We start from the raw sequence: 20,055 nt of genomic DNA on the forward strand, positions 1-20,055 counted from the left end.
GATCAATGATTCTCTCTTATCATTGAGTTTCTACCTCTCTTTCCCTCTCCCTTCCTCTCTGAAATCGATAATAATACATTAAAAATACATAGTTTGAAATTTGCTTACTTAAAGGATAATTTCTAAGTGCTTATTCTTTTTGTGATAGTTATAAAGTTTAAAAATTCAAAGTAATGTACCTGAGAAAATGAATATCTTCTTTACCCTATATATAATAGAATATTTGGTATTTAATGTACAGCAGTAGACAAAAGTAGGTTTTCAGTTGTGAGTATGCTAAACACAGTTTATTCTTGTATTATGACTTATTAATTATTGTATTAGTAGTAGCTTCCTTATGATTTATCTTTTAGGTAATGGGGGCTGGTGATTTCCCTGCTCTTGCCCACCCCACATGCACCAAAGCCTGAGCTGGGGAGGGAGGGGCGGCGAGAAGGAAGAGGCCGGACTAACCGGTGCTCTGTGCCTCCCTGCAGGTGTACCCCACCACCATGCGCGCCTTGGGGATGGGCACCAGCGGCTCGCTGTGTCGCATCGGAGCGATGGTGGCACCGTTTATATCCCAGGTACGCCCAGGGGTCTCTGCAGGAGGGTGGGCCGAAGGGAGGTGGGTAACGAGGGATCCGGGTCCCTTCGGGGTGAGGGGTAACCAGGATTTCTGCTTACTCAGGGAGTGCTCTTGAGGTGCCGGTGTTCACTGGGGGGTGAATTTGGACAGGGAAGGAAGCTCAATGACTGCCCACGCTCCCATCAGCCCCCAGCAGGTGCTGCATGGCGAGCAGGGTTTGGGTTTTGTTGGTGCTGTGGGGGAGGATGGGAAGAAATGGGTGCCAGTAGGGGCTGTGCAGTTGGATAACAACGGGCTCCACCAGGGGTGCAATTGCACCACAGAGCCCAGGTGCTGGGAGGTGGCCTCGGGCATGGGCACGGACACAGGAAGTCCAGTGCTCAGGCAAATCAGACACAGGCTGGGGGGAGATCCAGGGGGAAATCAGACTCAGGCATGGGGGGAATCAGGTCTGACTTGGACCCGTGGATGGAGCATTGTTTCTGGAGGAAAACAGGCAGATCTGGTGACCTGCGTGGGCCTGGTGCCTCAGAGGGCTCGATGGCTGGTCCCCCTCTGCTCATTCTCTTTTGGCCACAAGAAATGGGAATCCACCTGAGCTGCTGCCACAGAAAAAGCCGGAGTGAGGTGGGCCCTGGAGGGCCTGTTCCAGGCAGTGGGCTGACCGGAACCCGGGCCCTGCCTCCTCAGGCCTCACACCCGTCTCCCTGAAGACCAGGGCGCTGGACTAGCCTGTGTGTGTGGCCGCCCCGCACATCCAAAGCACATGTCCCTCCATCCAGCCCCCAGAAGACCCTGGTGCCTCTCTGCATCCCTAGAAAGGCCCTCTCACTGGCCAGGTCTGGTTAACTGTTCCTGTGTAAGCTAAATCGGTTATGGCCAAGAATCAGGGCTGTGTACAATGCCACTGAAGGCGGTTTGTGATACCGTGATTTTATAACAAGAAAGCTGTGTTTGGTCTTCGTCCTGAGCTCCTAAGACCCATGCAATTTCCTAAACAAGGAGAGCCACACGGACGTCTTGCTCTGGTGACCTTCGGACGGGACCTTGGGTTTGGGAACTGGTTGTCAGGAGAACCGGCCGTATAATTAGGGGGTTGGGATTTTTAGTCCCATCATCCTGACCTCCTGGGAGAGAAGAGGGGCTGGAGGGTAACTCTGTCATCAGTGGCCAGGGGTTTAGTCCGTCATTCCTGCGTGCTGAAGCTTCATAAGACCCTCAAAGGGAGGGTGTGGGCAGCTTCCAGGTGGGGAGCCAGAATGCCATCTGTGCCCCTGGGCAGGGCCCACATCCCCGCAAGGACAGAGTGCTTTGCTCGAGACCCCGCCTCTGTGTCTCTCCATATGGGTTTTGATTCATCTCTAATGTCCTTTGTTAGAAACTGACAGTCTAGTGAGTGAGCAGGTCTCCTGAGTCATGTGATTTGCTCTAGCACATTTCATCGAACCTCTGACTCACAGCCAGTTGGCCAGAAGGGCAGGGAAGAACCAGGACTGTGGCTGGCACCTGTGGGGGCAGCCTTGCGGGACTGAGCCCTCCACTGTAGGACCTGAGGCCACCACCAGGGAGACAGTGTCAGAGTTGAGTTTCTTGGTGGTATGGAAGAACTCCCCCCCTTCCCCCTCACGCTGTCTCCCCCTCCCCGCCGCCCATGGTCATGGGATGCAGAACCCAAAACGGGTGCAGTTTTCAGACAAAAGGTGTTGTCTGGGTTTGGGCTGGGGTGAGCTCTTCAGACAGCAGGGCGTGGTGTCACTCCCGAACTAACAGGGCAGCCTTCCCTTGGACGTGGTCCTCCAGCTTCGGTGTGTCAGGACCGCCAGGGTAACTAACTTGTTAAACTCCACCTGACCTCCTCAGCCATGTCCTGGGTGACAGCCTCTCAGGATTCAAAGAAAACTGGATACACAGACAGAGCCTCTTTCTTAGGTGTCAGGGTTTCTTCATCTGAGAAACTATGGTGGTGACTCGTTCGACAAGCTGTTTTTGGAGGAATCTTCTACAAATTCTAGATGCCCTCATACAGTTTAGACCACCACAAAGAACTCTAGCTACAATCTATAGTTGATAGAACTGCTGGAAAACAAATCCGTTTCATTAAAAAAGAGATGTTGACAGGAAGCCAGGAAGGCTGGTCAACAACCTTAATTGCTCTAACCACTCACCCTTTAGTTGAGACATTGTTAGCTGAAGCAGCCTCTACCTTGTTTGCCCCGTGTAAGTTTCTGTTATTTCCTGCCTAAGGGCTACATGTAAATTTCTATGTTGCCTAAGATGTTTTCCCCAGAGCCTCAATGAAAGGGGATGGCAGGGCCAGAGCAGGAGTAGTTCTCCCACTAGAGTTGGACTACCGCCTGGCCCCCCATATCGCCAAGTTGAATTTCTTAAAGTCTCAAGTCTTTTTATTTGTGTGTGGCCCTTCTCCAGAACCCGAACCCTGAATTGGAACTCTTTCCATGCGGGTAGTGGAAGAGATTGCTATATAGAACTGAATTTCTTTTATCTCAGTTCCATATTCAATCAGCACTTAACTGCATGCTTACTCTCTGCCTGGCATCATTCTAGTTCTATTTATTTGTTAATATCACATGGTAATCTGGTTGCTGTTACATTGTAGCTTGAAATTAGGTGGTAGTTGAGACCGAAGTATGAAGAATTGGCAACTTGTAAAAGGAAAATAGCATTTCAAATAGGATGGCAGGTGAATGCACAGGCCCAGAGATGGGATAGATATTGGCTGTCCCAGGACAGGAACTAGCTTTGGTGAGCAAAGTGGAGAGACATGCAGGGGAGAATGTTCCTTACAGATGTATTGAGGACTTAGGATTTTTTTTTTCCCCCTCAGGAGTAGTGGGAAATAATTTAAGGTTTTAAGCGGGTGTTGGACACAATCAGTTTTGCATTGTAGACATGCTTTGGTTGCTTATATAGTTAGTGATTTGAGGGATGGTCAGCAAATAGACAAGGGTGGAACTAGCTTATAATAAGACCAATTTCACATCGCCATGTACTATTCACATAAAAAGGGAGATTTCAGAATTCTAGAAAAATCCTTTCTCTTATAGGGTAAAGATAGGAAAAGCCTATGTAAACATTTTAAATTTCTGCACCATAAAAAATGGATGAAAGACAAACCTTGATCTTTCAAGGGTCTCATAAAAATTCTAATTGTCACAGCTGAACTATGATTTTCTTATCAAATACCTTTTCTCCGAAAGCATGGAAACCCAGTCAGTCAATGCAGGAGATGGTTCACAGGGCTTCACAAGCGAACGGGAAGGAAAGATAACATCCGGTTTCTATTTCCATAAATAGACATGAACTTACTGAGGGACTGTACAGTGATAAACTCGGGAACTAGTTAAAGTGGATTGGACAACTTTAGATCAGTAGAAAGTGCCGTCATAGGGAAAAGAAACTAGTGTGAACTGAATTCAACTCCAATGTGTACAGAGGTGACTGGTGTTTGAAAGAGAGGCTGCGGAAGGAGGATGGCAGGATCTGTAGAGTCAGGGAGGTGGAAAATGGCAGAAAGCAGGATGAGAGCTTGGTCCATGCGAGACCCAAACAGGAGCCGTATGTCCAGGTGTCTCTGGAACAGACAGCAAATTCTTTGGGCAGCCCGAGTCATCGCCAGTAGACACTTTACAGGGGCCAGAGTTATCCTAGGGATGCAGCTCTGAACTGTTAGAAACTATGTTAGTGTTTTATTCACGTCTTTATAGACCGAGGTTGGGGCCTAGGTGAGAAGAGGCGGAGAGGCCTGGCCAGTGTTAGGTCTCCGAAGGAGGAACGGAACGCATGAGCCAGAATGGTGAGGGATCACGGATTTATTCCATCATCTGAACACCAGGTGGCTGAGCCTGGATGGCTCCAGCACCCAGTGACGGGGGTCAGCGGTTTTTAAAGGACTTTTGGCAGGGTATTTCTGGGCAGGGAAATTCTCTATGCAGGTCTTGAGGGGAGAGACAATGGAACGTGGTCTCAGCAAGTAAAGTGTGGTCTCAGCAAAAGGGACTGTCCATGGTGAAAAGGCTTGAAAAGTCATTTCCTGGGGGGAGGGGTAGCGATTCAATTGCTCAATCAAACCTAACAGCTAGGAGTCTTTGTCAATGTCAGGTATAGTTCATAAATATGTTTGCGTTTATTGTATTTTCCATGACTTAAGAGATTTCCAGCCGAAACTGGTTTGGCTCAGTGGATAGAGCGTCAGCCTGCGGACTGAAAGGTCCCAGGTTCGATTCCGGTCAAGAGCATGTACCTTGGTTGTGGGCACATCCCCAGACGGGGGTGTGTAGGGGGCAGCTGATCGATGTCTCTCTCTCATCGATGTTTTTAACTCTCTATCCCTCTACTTTCCTCTCTGTAAAAAATCAATAAAAAAAGAGAAAAAAAAAGATTTCCAAAGGCATTTTTTTCTTCCATGCTGAAAACAAATGATTAAAACTAAAATGAAATTTTCACTACTTAACATTTTACTAGAGGTAACAATACAAATATTTTAATGAAGTTTTTTAAATATATTTAAGTGCTAGTGCCCCAGTGCACGGATTCATGCACATTGAAAGGAAATTAATTAGAAGGTGGCCGGCGGGCGGGATGGGGTGAGACAGGCTGGACACTCCCTGGAGCCAACCTCCCATGGTCCCTTCCCAGCCAGGCATACCTAATGTGGTGCTGGGGCTCGAAGGGCATCTGCAGAGTGAGCGGGGTCTCTCTGGCAGGTGGGGTCCCTCGGCCTGGCCTGCAGGGATCGGGCTGAAACTGGTTCTCCAATATTCCCTTAGGGGTCTTAGATTGTGAGAGGGTGGTTCTCAGGTGATGCACCCCAGAATCAGGCTCCCTCCTCTCTGGTTCCGGGGTATGTCACCCGAGAACCATCACTGCCAAGTCACCGCAGCTCAGCTCCTGCATTGAGCATTCTCCCCCTGGTGGTCAGTGCGCATCATAGCTACTGGTCAAAAGGTCAGACAGTTACTTAGCCTTTTATATCTATAGATATGTATGTATATGCATATTCATTTACCCAAATTTGATCATAGCTCATTAGTTCATATATTTTTAAAAATATATATATATTTTTTACAGAGAGGAAGAGAGAGGATTAGAGAGTTAGAAACATTGATGAGAGAGAATTATCAGCTGCCTCTTGCACACCCCCTACTGGGGATGTGCCCACAACTGTACATGCCCTTGACTGGAATCGAACCTGGGACCTTGCAGTCCACAGGCCGAGGCTCTATCCACTGAGCCAAACTGGTTTTGGCACATATACTTTTTTAATGAGATATAAGTGACATTATATAACATTATATTAGTTTCAGGTATACAACATAATGATTTGATATATGTATGTATTACAGAATAATCACCTCAGTAAGTCCAGTTAAAATCCATCACCACTCATTTTTCTTTTCTTATGATGAGAATTTTAAGCTTAGAAACTTTCAAATATAGAATATGATATTGTTAACTATACTCATCATGCTGTATGTTATATCCCCAGGACTTATTTATTTTATAACTGGAAGTTTGTATCTTTTCACCCCCCACTTTGCCCCCTTCTCCAAACTCCCCACCTCCAACGCCTCTTGTAACACTCAGTTTGTTCTCTGTATTTCAGTCTGTTCCTATTTCTCGCCTCTACAATTTGATGTGGGCATTTCTCTTGTGCCTGATGTATAGGAGGTGTTCAGCTCGCTTTGGGGTTCCTTTCAGAGGAAACTGCTGCATGTGTGGCTGTAGATTCAGTGTGTCAGGGGAGGAGGGCAATTCAGAACCTTCATATACTTTCTATAGTTTGCTTTTTGCTCTGAAAAATACATTGTAGACATCTTTTCATGTCAAGAAATATTAAAAAATGCCTTTCAAAAGTTACTTTTCAATTCCTTTATCCATATTGTTGAATATCTAGACTATTTCATATAATTTTCTATTATAAACAACAGTAGTTGTTTGAGCATCCTTGTGCTTACTCTCTCTCTCTCTCTCTCTCTCTCTCTCTCTCTCTCTCTCTCTCTATATATATATATATATATATATATATATATATATATAATTTCATTCAACAATATCATATGACAGTGACAATACCAGACAGATCAATGGACTAACATAGTGAAACTAAATATAGACAGATCAATGGACAGATCAATGGATATATATTTTTTATTGATTTCAGAGAAGAAGAGAAAGATAGATAGAAACATCTTCTCCTGGAGATCAAGCCCAAAATCCGGGCCTGTGTCCTGACCAGGAATTGAACTGGTGACCTCCTGGTTCATGTGTTAACACTCAAACACTGAGCTACATTGGCTGGCCTTGGGCTTTACATTTTTATCTAGCTACGCAGTTATCTCCTTTGGGTAAATTCCTAGAAATTGGATTGGTAGCTCCAAGAGTCCACTCATTTTCCATTTTGATATATTGTGGTAAAATTCCCTTTGGGAAGGTTGTACCAATGCCTAAGAACCCACTATTTCACATATTTGCCAACTGGTTTTGTTAGTCTTTTCATCTCTGCCAATCTCACTGTCCATAGATGGTATCTTTGTTATTATACTTGGCATTTCTTTGATAAGGAATGGACCTCAGTCATTCTTTTTGTATTTTAATTGGGTGTCACACGTTTTTTAGCTTGCCCATTCAGGTCCTTGCCTGTTTTTCAGTTCAGTTTTTAAAATACTAACCTGTAAGAGTCCTTCATATACATAAAGGATTTTAATTATTTAACTCCTCCTAACTTCCCAATTTCTTTCATTCCTGTCTATGTTCTCCTTTCTCTGTACTTTAGGTTTTTATACATTTAGACCAATCAATATTTTTCTCCACCGTTTCTGGCTTCTATGATGAGGATTATGAAAATCCACATTTGTCTCTTCTAGTCCATCTTTTGCGGGGAGAGGGTGTATAAACGCATTGAAGCATAACGTCCATATAAAAGTATCCAAATCGTAAGTGGACAACTTAATCAATTTTCACAAAGTCAATGAATCCCAGACGCTGACCCAGAAATCCTTGGCATGCCCTCTTCCAGGCCACTGAAATATTTATTCATTCATCAAAGGGTGAAGTCTCATTCAGGAAACAGCTTTCTGATTTCCCAAATGGCAGTCCAGTTGTCCCTACACTATTTATTGAATAACCTAGATTTTACTCATTAATAGAAATGTTTGTTTGCTCACATTCCTTGGTCTATATTTAGTCTCACCATATTAGTCCATTGATCTGTCTGGTATTGTCACCATCATATGACATTGTTGAATGAAATATATAGTACAATAACAAACTGGCTGCTACAGCACCACCTTGTTGCTCTTCTCAGATGTACTTTAGAATAATTGTTACATTCTGCCTCCCTTGTCTGCCCAAAACCTATTAAGATTTTATGTAGGTATACATTTTTAAAAATATATTTTTATTGATTTCAAAGAGGAAGGGAGAGGGAGAGATAGAAACAGCAGAGACAGAAACAGATGAAAGAGAATCATTGGCCAGCTGCCTCCTGCATGACCCATTCTGGGGATTGAACCCACAACCTGGGCATCTGCACTGACTGGGAATTGGATTGCAACCTTCTGGTTCACAGGTTGATGCTCAACTGCTGAGCCATACCAGCCAGGCCCTATTAAGATTTTAATTGGTAACTTGTTAAATGTATCAATTAATGTAGTAAAAATGGTCTTCTTTCTGGTGCTGTCTAAGATTATGGTTTGTGTTTCCATTTGTTTGGTGTTCCTTCTACAACCCTTGCTGAGATTTTATTGTTTTCTTAAAATAGATCCTGCATGACTTGTTTTATTCTTAGGCATTTTATGGCTTTTCATTGTTATTGTGAATAGATTTTTTTTCCATTATAATTTCTAGTCTAACATTCTAACAAGTAATTTGTATTTAAAGAGGCTATTGAGTCTTTTTGTCTATTGATTTTTAAAAAGCCAGCTCCTTCTGGATGGTTTTTCATTTGAGTTGAGTTTCTCAGGTTTATAATTGAATCCTGTGGTTTTATTTCTCCATGTCGAATCCTTCTATTTAGCATTTTAACGTGCTTAAGATTTCACAGCTTACACAATGTAAACTCAACCCTATTGACTGTCTCTTTCCAGCCAAATTGCTTAAGAGGGTTCCTTCTCTTCACTGTTCTCATTTCCTTCTCCCCACTCACTTGTCACCCTCCCCTGCCTGGCTGCAGCCCTCCCTACTCCACCACAGTGAATCTTGGCAAGGTCTCTGAGGGACCTCCACATCTCTAAATCCAAATGTTGTTTTAGTCCCCCATCTCCTGTGACCTCTCCTCACTTTAGGGACTGATGGCCATGCCTTTGTTCTCTATCCCCTTCCCATGCCAACCGTCACACTGCCCTCTTGTGGTTTTTTCCCATAGCTTCGGCTGTTCCTCCTTTCTCTCTTTGTAGTACATTGTCCTCTACTCTAATTTTTGAGGATTCTTATTGCTCAATATTAGTCCTTCATCTTTTCATATTTTACTCTCCACTTAGATGATGTCACCTATTTTTGTTTTAATTATCATCTATGAGCTCATGACTCCCAAATTTATCTTTCCAGACCAGGCCTTTCTTCTGAACTGCAATCTCATACATCCAATCATCTCTTCAGCATTTCCATTTTAATGTCTCAATGTCATCTTAAATTCAGCATATCCAAAATTCAAGTCATCCCTTTTTTCCCCCAGACACACTCTTCTTCCAGTTTCCAACCTGGAGTTGTCCTCCGTTCCCTTCTCCTTTATCATCATATTCAGTCCTCAAACTGTGTGGCTTTAATATCGCAATAGATGCTGGACCATCGTCTTATCTGCTTTTCCACCACCAGCACCACTCTGGTTGAAACGACCATCACCTGTCATTGGACTGCTAAAATAGAGTCCGGAATGGTCTCCTTCTGTGTGCTCTTCTTCTCGTTCAACTCACTTTCTTTATTGTATCCATGTAGATCTCATGTTATTCTTATGCTTATAGCCCTTGTATTGCTCCTTCCCTTTCTCCTACATAAAGACCAAAATTCTCAACATGATTCACAGGGCTCTACCATTGAGGCCCCCAGCTGGTACTCTTCCCTGCTGTTGACTTAGCTATAAACAATCTGGTTCTTGTAGTTTATTAAAACCACCACAGATTTCACAACCTTCCCCTCCCCCCCACCACCCGGGGTTTTCTCTTACTCCATCTCCACCCCGGTTAGCTATGATTCATTCCCTGCTTAGAAAGCCCTCCCTCTTGCCCTAAACTAAGTTTGGTCTCCCCGTTATGAGCCCTTTTAGCACTTTGAGATTTTCCTTCATGTTGCTTATCAGATTGTAGTTGCCTATTTGTCAGACTAAAATCTCTCTCTCTCTCAATAGACTTTAGGCCCCATGAGGACAGATACGTGCATATTTTGCTAATTTCCTTACTCCTAGTTCATGCTCCAGGACCTGGGATATAGTATAGTGGGTACTCAGAACTTTTTGAAAGTGATGTTTCTAACTGGCTATTTTGAATAAAGAAAATGAATTTGTTTTTCCTATTAATTTTGTATCCAACTGTTTTATTGAAATACCAGGGTTCAGTTTGGGCCCTCAGAAAAGCAGATGCCACAGTGGAATTGCATAGGCAAGAGATTTACTGGGAAGTACCTGGAAGGGAGGTGGGAAGGAGCAGGAGTGGCAGGAGAGCCTTCAGGTCAGGCTGCAGGTGTGACAGCAGCAAGACCTCATTCAGCCAGTGTTTTCCTCTTTCAGAGAAGCGCTGAGCTTTGTGTGCCTGTATTTTATTTATAAACGCCGAATCAATACACAGAGATGACATGGTGGCTGGATTTTGTTTGTGTGTGTGTTATCTTTCCTAGGTTCTCATTGTCATCCAGGTTTCATTAAAAAGAAATAAATGTTTCTTCTTTCCCTGGACTCTGTTCCTTAGAAATTTGAAAGAATCGGCACTTGTGAGGCTGTACTTGTTAGTCACTTTTTTGGGGGTTGTTTCTTTTGGTTTTATATCTGGGAGTAAATGTCAGGAAACATTTTTATTGAATATCTAATTATTCAAATTTATAAGCAAATATAAATTTTGGGATAGCATTTTTATGGCTCTTTTCATCCTCTGTATTAGTGATTATTTCTTTCATATTCTTAATTCCACGTTTTTAGGATTTTTTCACTTAGAAAAATATAAATGTTTTTATTTCAAAGTGGAAGGGAGAGGGAGATAGGAAATATCAATGACAAGAAAGAATCATTGATCAGCTGCCTCCTGCACACCCCCTACTGGGGACTCTAAAAAAATATATACATTTTATTGATTTTGTTCAGAGAGGAAGGGAGAGAGATACAGAGTTAGAAACATCGATCAGTTGCCTCTTGCACACCCCCCACTGGGGATACGCCCGCAACCAAGGTACATGCCCTTGACCGGAATCGAACCCAGGACCTTTCAGTCCCCAAGCCGCCGCTCTATCCATTGAGCCAAACCGGTTTCGGCCTACTGGGGACTCTAATCCACAATCCAGGCATGTGCCCTCACTGGGAATTGAACTGTTGACCTTCTGGTTCAATTACAGGTCAATGCTCAACTCCTGAGCCACACCAGTAGCTATGTTTTTTCACATAGCTAGCTTTATTTATTTTATTTTTTCTAAAATAGCTCTTGGATCAGTTTATCAAGTCTGCCTATCTCTGTTTTTAATTTATTCATTTAGGCTTTGTTTTTATGAATTCTTTCACACTAATTTTTTAGATTTATTAGCTTTTTATTTTACTTGAGTCAGAAGTACAGTTCAGTGGTTATTTATATTAACAAGGTTTGTGATCATTTGGGATGTTTTTTCTGAATATAAAAATGTTTGTTGTGAACCTCCAAATACAGAAATGTAGAACCAAGAAAGGAAAAATTCCTTGTAATTTGATCATCAGAGATAACAACTGTCTCTCTTAATAGTTTGGGATATGTTCTTCCAGATGCTTTTCCAGGCATAGATTTCTCTCTCTCTTGGTGTGCCTGTGTACCAGTGGTAGTATTTGTATACATGTAAATGTGAATATGTATTTTTTATATTTATAATGTATGTATTATATACACAGAGATGTATGTAAAAGTGTTGATATACTTCTTAATTACATACATATTTCAGGACTCTGAGGGAGGAAATGGCTTGAGGGCAAGGAAAGCAGATTGCCTGGGTTTCTGTTTTGGTTAGAAGGAGCGTTCCCATGCTAGGGCAGGGGCTTGTGTAATTCAAATCTCCTGCCAGCGCCAAACGAAGGAGCACTCAGGCTTTTTTATAAATTTATCCACAAGTTGGAGAACAAGGGAAAGAGAAGAGGATGAGGCTTAAAGGCTGTCAGTAGCCATCAAATAGATGCGTTTACATATTTAGTGTGTTTCTACTTTGTGTGTGTGTGTGTGTGTGTGTGTGTAGACAGGCACGTGTATAACACCTACCCATACATCTACATATTTATATATACATACTAGTGGCCTGGTACACAAAATTCATGCACATTAAAAGGAAATTAATTCGAGGAAATATTTTAATATTGCTATTTGCCCTTTCTCTATAATAGAAGTGTCAGAGATGAAAGAAAATTAGTAAAATGTATATGAAAATCTCCCTCCTGTCAGAGTCTGGAGTGCGCCAGAGTCAAGTCCCTTCCACCCTCACGCACTTCAAAATCACACGAGACCCAGACCCAGTCGGCCCCATCCCCATCAAGCCCCACAGGGCGGGGGTGCAGTCTCAGGTCCCTTGGCGCTGGGGTTGGTGGGGGGACACATGGCCTCAGGTCCCCCATCAAGCCCTACTGGGGTGGGGGTGGGGGAACAATTTCAGTTCCCCTGGCCCTGGCACTGGGGCAGAGGGCTTGGCCTCAGGTATCCCGGAGCCGGCTCCAGGGCGCGGTGACCATTTGCAAATTAGCTCTTTATTATATATGATATCTATGTATTGCAACTGCGTTTTCTCATCAATTGCTTCATGTCAGTACATGCTCATTCTTTTAAGTTCTAGGTGGTGCATAGATCTCCACTATGTGGATATGCCATAGTCAGTCATTACCTTGTTTATGAGTAAGTTGCTTCTGTGTTATTTCTCTAGGGTTTTACAAGGGGACAACGAGCGTCATGCACCCTGCACGTTTGTGCATGTGCAACTGTGTTATTCAACACATAGTCAATGAGCTTTATGTTCCAGATACTGGACAAGTGAAGGTCCCCGATTCTTTAAAATTACACTGTAGTGGCGAAGGGACATGGGACAGCTAATTAATGTCAGATATGAGTAATGCTATGTGCTATGCAAACATAAAATAGGGAAAGGAGACTGATGAGGGCGGTCTGCTAATGCTAGTACAGGTGGTGGGAGGGCTCTACAATAGGACACAGACATGAGAATGAATGGAGTATGTCTGAGGGAAAAGCAGAATTTTTAGAAAAGCTCTACTGGGTCATTTTTAGGTCAAAGGATGTACATATTTTAAATTGTGATGACCTTGTCAAATTTCATTTTTAAAAATTTTATGCATTTCATGATATAACGTATTAACCATTGTTAAGCATCCCTGTTTCCATCATCACCAAAAGGGATAGTAACCTTTTCTTTTAAGCCTTATTAATATGGTACAAAATAGCTGAAACCGGTTTGGCTCAATGGATAGAGCGTCAGCCTGAGGACTGAAGGGTCCCAGGTTCAATTCTGGTAACGTGGTTGCGGGCACATCCCCAGTAGGGGGTGTGCAAGAGGCAGCTGATCGATGATTCTCTCTCATTGATGTTTCTAACTCTCTATCCCTCTCTCTTCCTCCCTGTAAAAAAATCAATAAAATATATATATATTTTAAAAAATATGGTACAAAATACATTATATCATCTTAATCTGTAATTTTTTCCTTTTTTTAGTAAGGCTGAGCACCTTTTATTATCCATTTGTATTTTTTTTTTTTGTAAATTGTTTAATGTGATTTGCAATTTTCTCACAGGCTATTAGCCATTTATTACTATAATGTAGATATTTATTGTTTGTGGTTTACTTTATTTTTACTGTTTTTTTTTTTTCAGCATGCAAAATTTAAATTTTTTTACCAACTATTTTCATTTGTGTTAATGGTTTGTGTCATGCTTAATGGCCTTCATCACTTGTTTATCCATATTTCTGAAACACTGAAAGCCAACTTATGCTTAAGGCCTGAAGTAAGGATCCAGCTTTAAAAAGCAACAAAACGCCTGGCTGGTTGTGCCGGGCCATTAATCATCCTTGTGTTTTGGCTCATCGCAATTGACTTACTACGCCCCTATTATAAGTTAGATTTCCATAGATTCTTGCATCTATTCTGGCACCAACCACACTGCTAATGACGGAAACTTTTAATATCTTTTAGGCTAAAAACCTCCCTCAGACTTTCCTATCGCCCAGACATGTTTTCAGATTTTTTTTTCTTTCAAATTAATTACAGAAACAATTTTTCCCAAAAATTGATTTTTAAAAATCCTAGTGAGATTTTGATTGAAAATCCATTAGCGTTACTTAGGGTTTTTTGTTTGTTTTGTTTTTTATTTTATTATTTTTTAAATATATATTTTATTGATTTTTTACAGAGAGGAAGGGAGAGAGATAGAGAGCTAGAGAGCTAGAAACGTCGAGAGAAACATCGACCAGCTGCCTCTTGCACACCCCCTACTGGGGATGTGCCCGCAACCAATGTACATGCCCTTGACCGGAATCGAACCCGGGACCCTTCAGTCCGCAGACCGAGGCTCTACCGCTGAGCCAAACTGGTTTAGGCTATTTTGTTTATATCCCTGCTTATTTTATATCTAGTTCTATCAATTGCTGAGAGAGAGGCACTGAAATCTCTAACTGCATGTGGATTTAACTGCATGTGGATTTATCTATTTCTCCTTTCAGTTTTTACTGGATGCATTTTTAAAAAATATATTTTTATTTCAGAGGAAGAGATAGAAACATTGATGAGAGTATCATTGATCGGCTGCCTCCTGCATGCCCCCTACTAGGGATTGAACCCGCAACCCAAGCATGTGCCCTTGATAAGAATCAAACCCAGGACCTTTTAGTCTGCAGTCCAGTGCTCTATCCACTGAGCCAAACCATCTAGGGCTACTCGATGCATTTTGAGGCTCTTGTTTGGTGTATAAATCTTTAGGATTGTTGTCTTGGTGGACTGAAATTTTTATTAGGTAACTAGAGGCCCGGTGCACAAAAATTCATGCTCTCAGCAGGGGGTGGTCCCTCAGCCCGGCCTAAACTGGCAGACAGACATCCCTCTGGCAGCCCGGGAGCCCTCGGGGGATGTCTGACTGCAGGCCTAAGCTGAAGACATCCTTAGCACTGTGGAGGCGTGGGAGGCACCAGCTACCACCAGGGGGCAGCTCTTGCATTGAGCGTCTGCCCCCTGGTGATCAGTGCATGTCATAGTGACCAGTTTTTCCTCTGTTAGCATCAATTTGCATATTACCCTGTTATTATATAGGATGCCCTCTTTGTCCCTGGTATGGGCTTTTACCAGATCTTTTTGATATAGTGATTTTGGAGTAGGGCCTGAAACCTGCACTTTAACAAACTTCCCAGATGATTTTTTAAAAGCAAGTATTACTCAGAATTCTCACTTGCAAGTAACAGAAATTACTCTGGTTAACATAGAAAGGAATTCACTGGGAGACTATCCAGTAGCATCCACTGGACTGTTCAAGTCCTGCCAGGAAGCAGAGCCTGTGTTCTAGGGAAACCAAGACAGCAAAGCAGTTGTTCTCCCTGACCCCAGCTGGTTGAGCAGTTTGTGAGCTAAACTCGACTGGCCCATCAGGGTGCCACACCACCTAGGACTTCGAATCTGGTGCAAAGGATATGAGGTGGGGAGAGTTTAAAGTTCATTTTGTGGGTGGTAAGAATTTTGATGTCCAATAATAAAAGGGGCAGCAATGGCAGAAGTTAGACACATCCCTAACTATTTTGTGATCTGGTCATGATTCAGGCTGCGCAGTCTCTTGGTTCCTGCATCTTTTCCTTTTTCTGAGCCCGGTTTCCCTCCCTTATATCTAGATGGACACACACACAAACACACACTTATATAATACCTGTTTCAGGAAAAAGTGTATGTACTTTATTTTGGGAAATAAAACCAGAAATAATACATAGACCAACTACAAAATAATGAGGCTAATATCATGGGTTCTATTGCATGCCAAATGGGATTATTTACCGTTCTGGAAGGCCACAGACCAGCGCAAAGGGCAGGTTCTCAAACTGCGTATCTCGAGAGGACCTAAGTGGTGGTAAGAGCACTGAGCTGTTAGGAGTCTGTATGTGACTTTGGACAAGTGGTCACTCAGGTCTGACAGCTTAAGTGTAAGCTGGCCAATGCATATTGCCAGTTCCTGTTCATGGAGGAATCCCACAAAGCACAACACAGAATAGCTATAAAGAATCTTCATTTATGTTTGGTGAGTCCTTTCCCCTTTGAAGGATCAGTATAGAAGTGCCTGGGGCACAATTAATTAATTCTTTGTGATGTGCAGGTTCTGATGAGCGCATCGTTGCTGGGGGCCCTGTGTCTTTTCTCATCCGTCTGCGTTGTGTGCGCCATTTCAGCCTTTACCCTGCCCATTGAGACCAAAGGTCGGGCCCTACAGGTAAGTGATGCAGGGATCTAAAAACCCCCCAGCCCCACTTTTAGAACAAAGAAATGAACTTGGAGTATAACATCCTTTATGATTATTCATGGGCTAACACCGATAATTTAGTGTGTCAAAAAAAGGGGGGGGGGTATCCATTTCCCCCACATGTAACTTTGAGCAGCACAAAAGTAACTGATTATCCACCTCAAACCTGCTTTCGGCGAAAGTTATAGCTGGATCCAGGGACCATGGTGAATGATAGTTGTTGAGGCCTCAGCATTCTACCCTTCCCACGTTTCCACCTTGATGTAAGCATTGCTGCAGAGCCAAGGGCGGCCCAAGGAGCAGAAATAGGTGTTTGTGTTGCCCTTAGAACCATGGTGTTGACACACTAGTCCAGCTCCCTTTCCCCAGTGGTGAGTCGAAAGCTTCAGGTGTGCCAGTTGCACTTAACAGCCAGTAGACACTGACTGCTCACTGCATTTCACAAAGCACCTAGAACACAATGCACCAAAGTATAAGGGATGCTCCATGGGCCAAGCTGTAGAGGACAGGGCCTCTCCTATCCCTGTGACCTTATCAAAGTCCAGGTGGTGGCCCCGGTGTTCTCCTGCTGTGAACATGAAGCTTATTGCTGGATGTAGGGGTGTGCGTGTGCATATATGTATGGGGGGGGGGGGGCAGTTGGGTTTGATCTTGAACTGCTGCCCCTAAATGAGGCTGTTCAGTCATGCTGCTTCTCGGGCTGAATGCGACTTGTTCTCTCCCGTGTTCTATTCATAGTACACTAGGTTAATATTAGTACTGATACATTTTGTTGTCTGTGAGTAGATATAAGGAAGGCACTTTTAAGTAAAAAAAAAAAAAAACAACAAACACCACCACCACTTTAGCATATTTTGGACCTAGGGAAAAATATCAACTCTATTTTTAAATACCTTAGGTTATCTGTAAGATAATATATACATTTTAATCACAGATTAGATAACCTGTCATATAATTATGAGTTTAGGGCGGTGTTTAGGTTCCATAGTAGGAAAGGTAATCCATTCCATGATCCCTGATTCCTTTTAATCTTACATGAAGGATTATCATATCCTCACACAAAAGAGGAAACTAAAGCAAAGGTAAGTTGAGTAACTTATATAAAGGAACATGCCCCTATATATATAGTAGTAACACTACTTTAGAATTATTCATTTTGATGAGCCTGGTAATTTGGAAAAAAACTCTTGAAAGAGGGTATTATATAACCGGACTTTTCTGAATGGTGACTAAAATGCACAGCAACCATTCCATTTCCAAGTACACAAAGGTAAATTCCTTTGAATTTTAATAAGAGGCTTCTATTACTAGTTTCTAGTGCCAGACAGCTGAGTATGAATGGAAGACTTTAAATGTATTGACCTATTAAATAAAATTATTTTTCTAGCAAATTAAATGAAGATCCGAAAACCTCTGTCTGCCAAAGAAGAAAAATGCATTTTATCTTCCAAAGAGTTGTGGTACATTTTAAACAACCTGGTTTTATTTCTGTACCTACTTGGTAATTAAAAAACTGATTCTATTTTTTTTAAATAAGGCACACAAGAATAAGGTAGGTTAACTGCATATTGATCTCTTCCCAAAGAGCCAAAACACCTAGAACTTGTATGAAGTATACTTGAAAAGGTATGTCTGAGAGAGGGAAGGTGGCTTTTCTTCCTTGACATCAAGTCCCAACTTTGAGAATTATTCACTTAAGACAAACAACATATATACTATGATAAGAACTTGGTATGGTATCATTAAAACTTTCAAAATAGTCAAACTTACAATATAAATTAGCATATTTATTCATTAGCATATTTATTAAAATTGTGACCTCGTTTATTAATGAAAATTGCTTATTCATAAATAATGTTCAAATAATGTTTAAGTTAATATGAGCCTTGTATATAATCATCAAGAACCTGAGAAAAAACAATTTTCCCCATTTTTTTCCTATTCTCAATTTATTGTGGAATCTCATTCTCATGTGATAAATGAAGAGTGCAGCAAGCTTACCCACACCATCCAACTGCCTGCCCTTTGTTGAACAGTTAGTTGCTGCATGATCCCATACATGCCACTCTACTAGGTTAGATATGCCGTAGAAAGGAAGCACCAAGGTTTTCACATTTGTATTTTGTCTTTTGTTACTGTTCAGACTTATTGTGAAGTCCTCAGGAATTGGGCTCCCAAGGCCTGGCTCACCTACTCACCCTATTCTGCACTAGAAACACTTGTTGCAGCCACACTGGTGTCCCTGCCCTAACAAACTGCATAGGAGAGGGTTTATACCCCTGCTTCAGTAGGAGTGCAAGTCATTCCTATTTAACCACAGGCACAGACGGCGTTAAGCAAGGAAGCATTTTCTGTAAAGGGGCAGACAGTAAATATTTTAGGCTTGGTGCACTGCATATGATCTGTTGCTTTTTTCTCCTCCACAAGCCTTCAAAATTGTGAAAAACAGTTTGCTCTGAGGCTGTGTAAAAGTAGGCCATACGCTGAATTTTGTTGAAATAAATTTCTAGGCCCAAATGAAGACTACTCTTGCCTGGGGTACCACATCAACAAACCAAACCTTGAATAAATTTTGTGTCCCTATAAATGCTCTGCTTGACCAGAAATATACTGTAATTAGCCACCCAACTCTGGGCTTCATACTTTGTTCCTTATTCTTTATCCTTTAAAAAACTCCTGCCCCAGTCCTTAGACCCCCTAGAACTGTAGACTACCTGCTTCAGCAAGTGTTTAAAATAAAGTTTTTTTGAAACACCTAAATTGTCTTCTTTAAACAGTTTTTGGTGACAAGGATGGAAGTTGACTGCTAACGGCCTGTAGGACAACAAGACTAGGAGCCCACTGAACCTTTTGAGTTCACTGTTCCTCTCGTCAAAGCTGAGGGCCGTTGGTAAGTCACTCTTGGATTTGAGCTCCACTCCCTTGTATATATGTCTCCAATCTAAACACTTTATCTTAAACTACTGTTTCCGGGAAGGTTCCAGGACAGTTATAGTGGGAATCTGCGGTAGGTGGTGACTGTTAGGAAACTCAAGCCACAGCATAAACTAAACTACTACGAGACTTGGGGAACTAAATTAAGATTGTTTTAACCAATAGCACAACAAAATATAAGCATACACCAAACAATTAAAAGCCATTAGGGTGTCTGACACTATAAAGAAAGCTTCTCAGGAAAGGAATAATAAATCTATTGTTAATAGGAATCTCAGAGGCCAAAGCTGAAAAATGGTGGGTACAGGTCAAACACTTGTGAGATATTAGAGTACTCGCCACTAAAATCTAAGCCTTCTCTGCTACGATAAGTTGGTAATGGAATACATTAGATTGAAATTATTGATAGTTCACCTACTAACCTCCAAGAAAAATTCCATGCAATGTGGTACACTGCAAAACACCACACAATCCCCAGCCCCGTGGCACATCCCTCTTAGATATTCATTGGGCTTTGAGGTGAGGAGCCATTTTTTTCTGCTAAGGGCCATCTGGATATTTATAACATCATTTGAGGACCATACAAAATTATCAACTGTGGATTTCTACAAAAATGGCAAACTCTTACTGCAACAACCTAACATTACAATGACCATTATGGCAAATGTTCTAGTTAGGTAAGATCACTTCCTTACGAAGTGCACATGAAAGTAAGGGTTTCCAGATCAACCAGAATGGAATGTCTATTTTAGTTGGTATGCACATGACCCCTCCTCCCCCACAAAGGATTCAAAATTCCAAAAGGCTAAATAAAAGACACAAGATGTGCCCTGGCTGGTATGGCTCAGTGGATGAAGTGTCAGCCTGTGGACTGAAAGGTCCGGGGCT

General features: G+C 42.2%; 1 protein-coding gene across 1 annotated transcript in view; it reads left to right on the forward strand.

The window, feature by feature from the left end:
- SVOPL (SVOP like) overlaps positions 1-16,682 on the forward strand; it is a 38,342-nt gene extending 21,660 nt beyond the window's left edge. Inside the window, exons 10-11 of the mRNA XM_084896801.1 lie at positions 477-566; positions 16,090-16,682. Of these exons, the coding sequence (XP_084752927.1) occupies positions 477-566; positions 16,090-16,224 (225 nt within the window). The 3' untranslated portion in view covers positions 16,225-16,682. The remainder of the gene's footprint in view (positions 1-476; positions 567-16,089) is intronic.
- Positions 16,683-20,055: the final 3,373 nt, after the last annotated feature.

The sequence above is a fragment of the Pipistrellus hanaki genome, assembly GCF_964339955.1.
Source record: "Pipistrellus hanaki genome assembly, chromosome: 10".
NCBI lineage: Eukaryota > Metazoa > Chordata > Mammalia > Chiroptera > Vespertilionidae > Pipistrellus > Pipistrellus hanaki.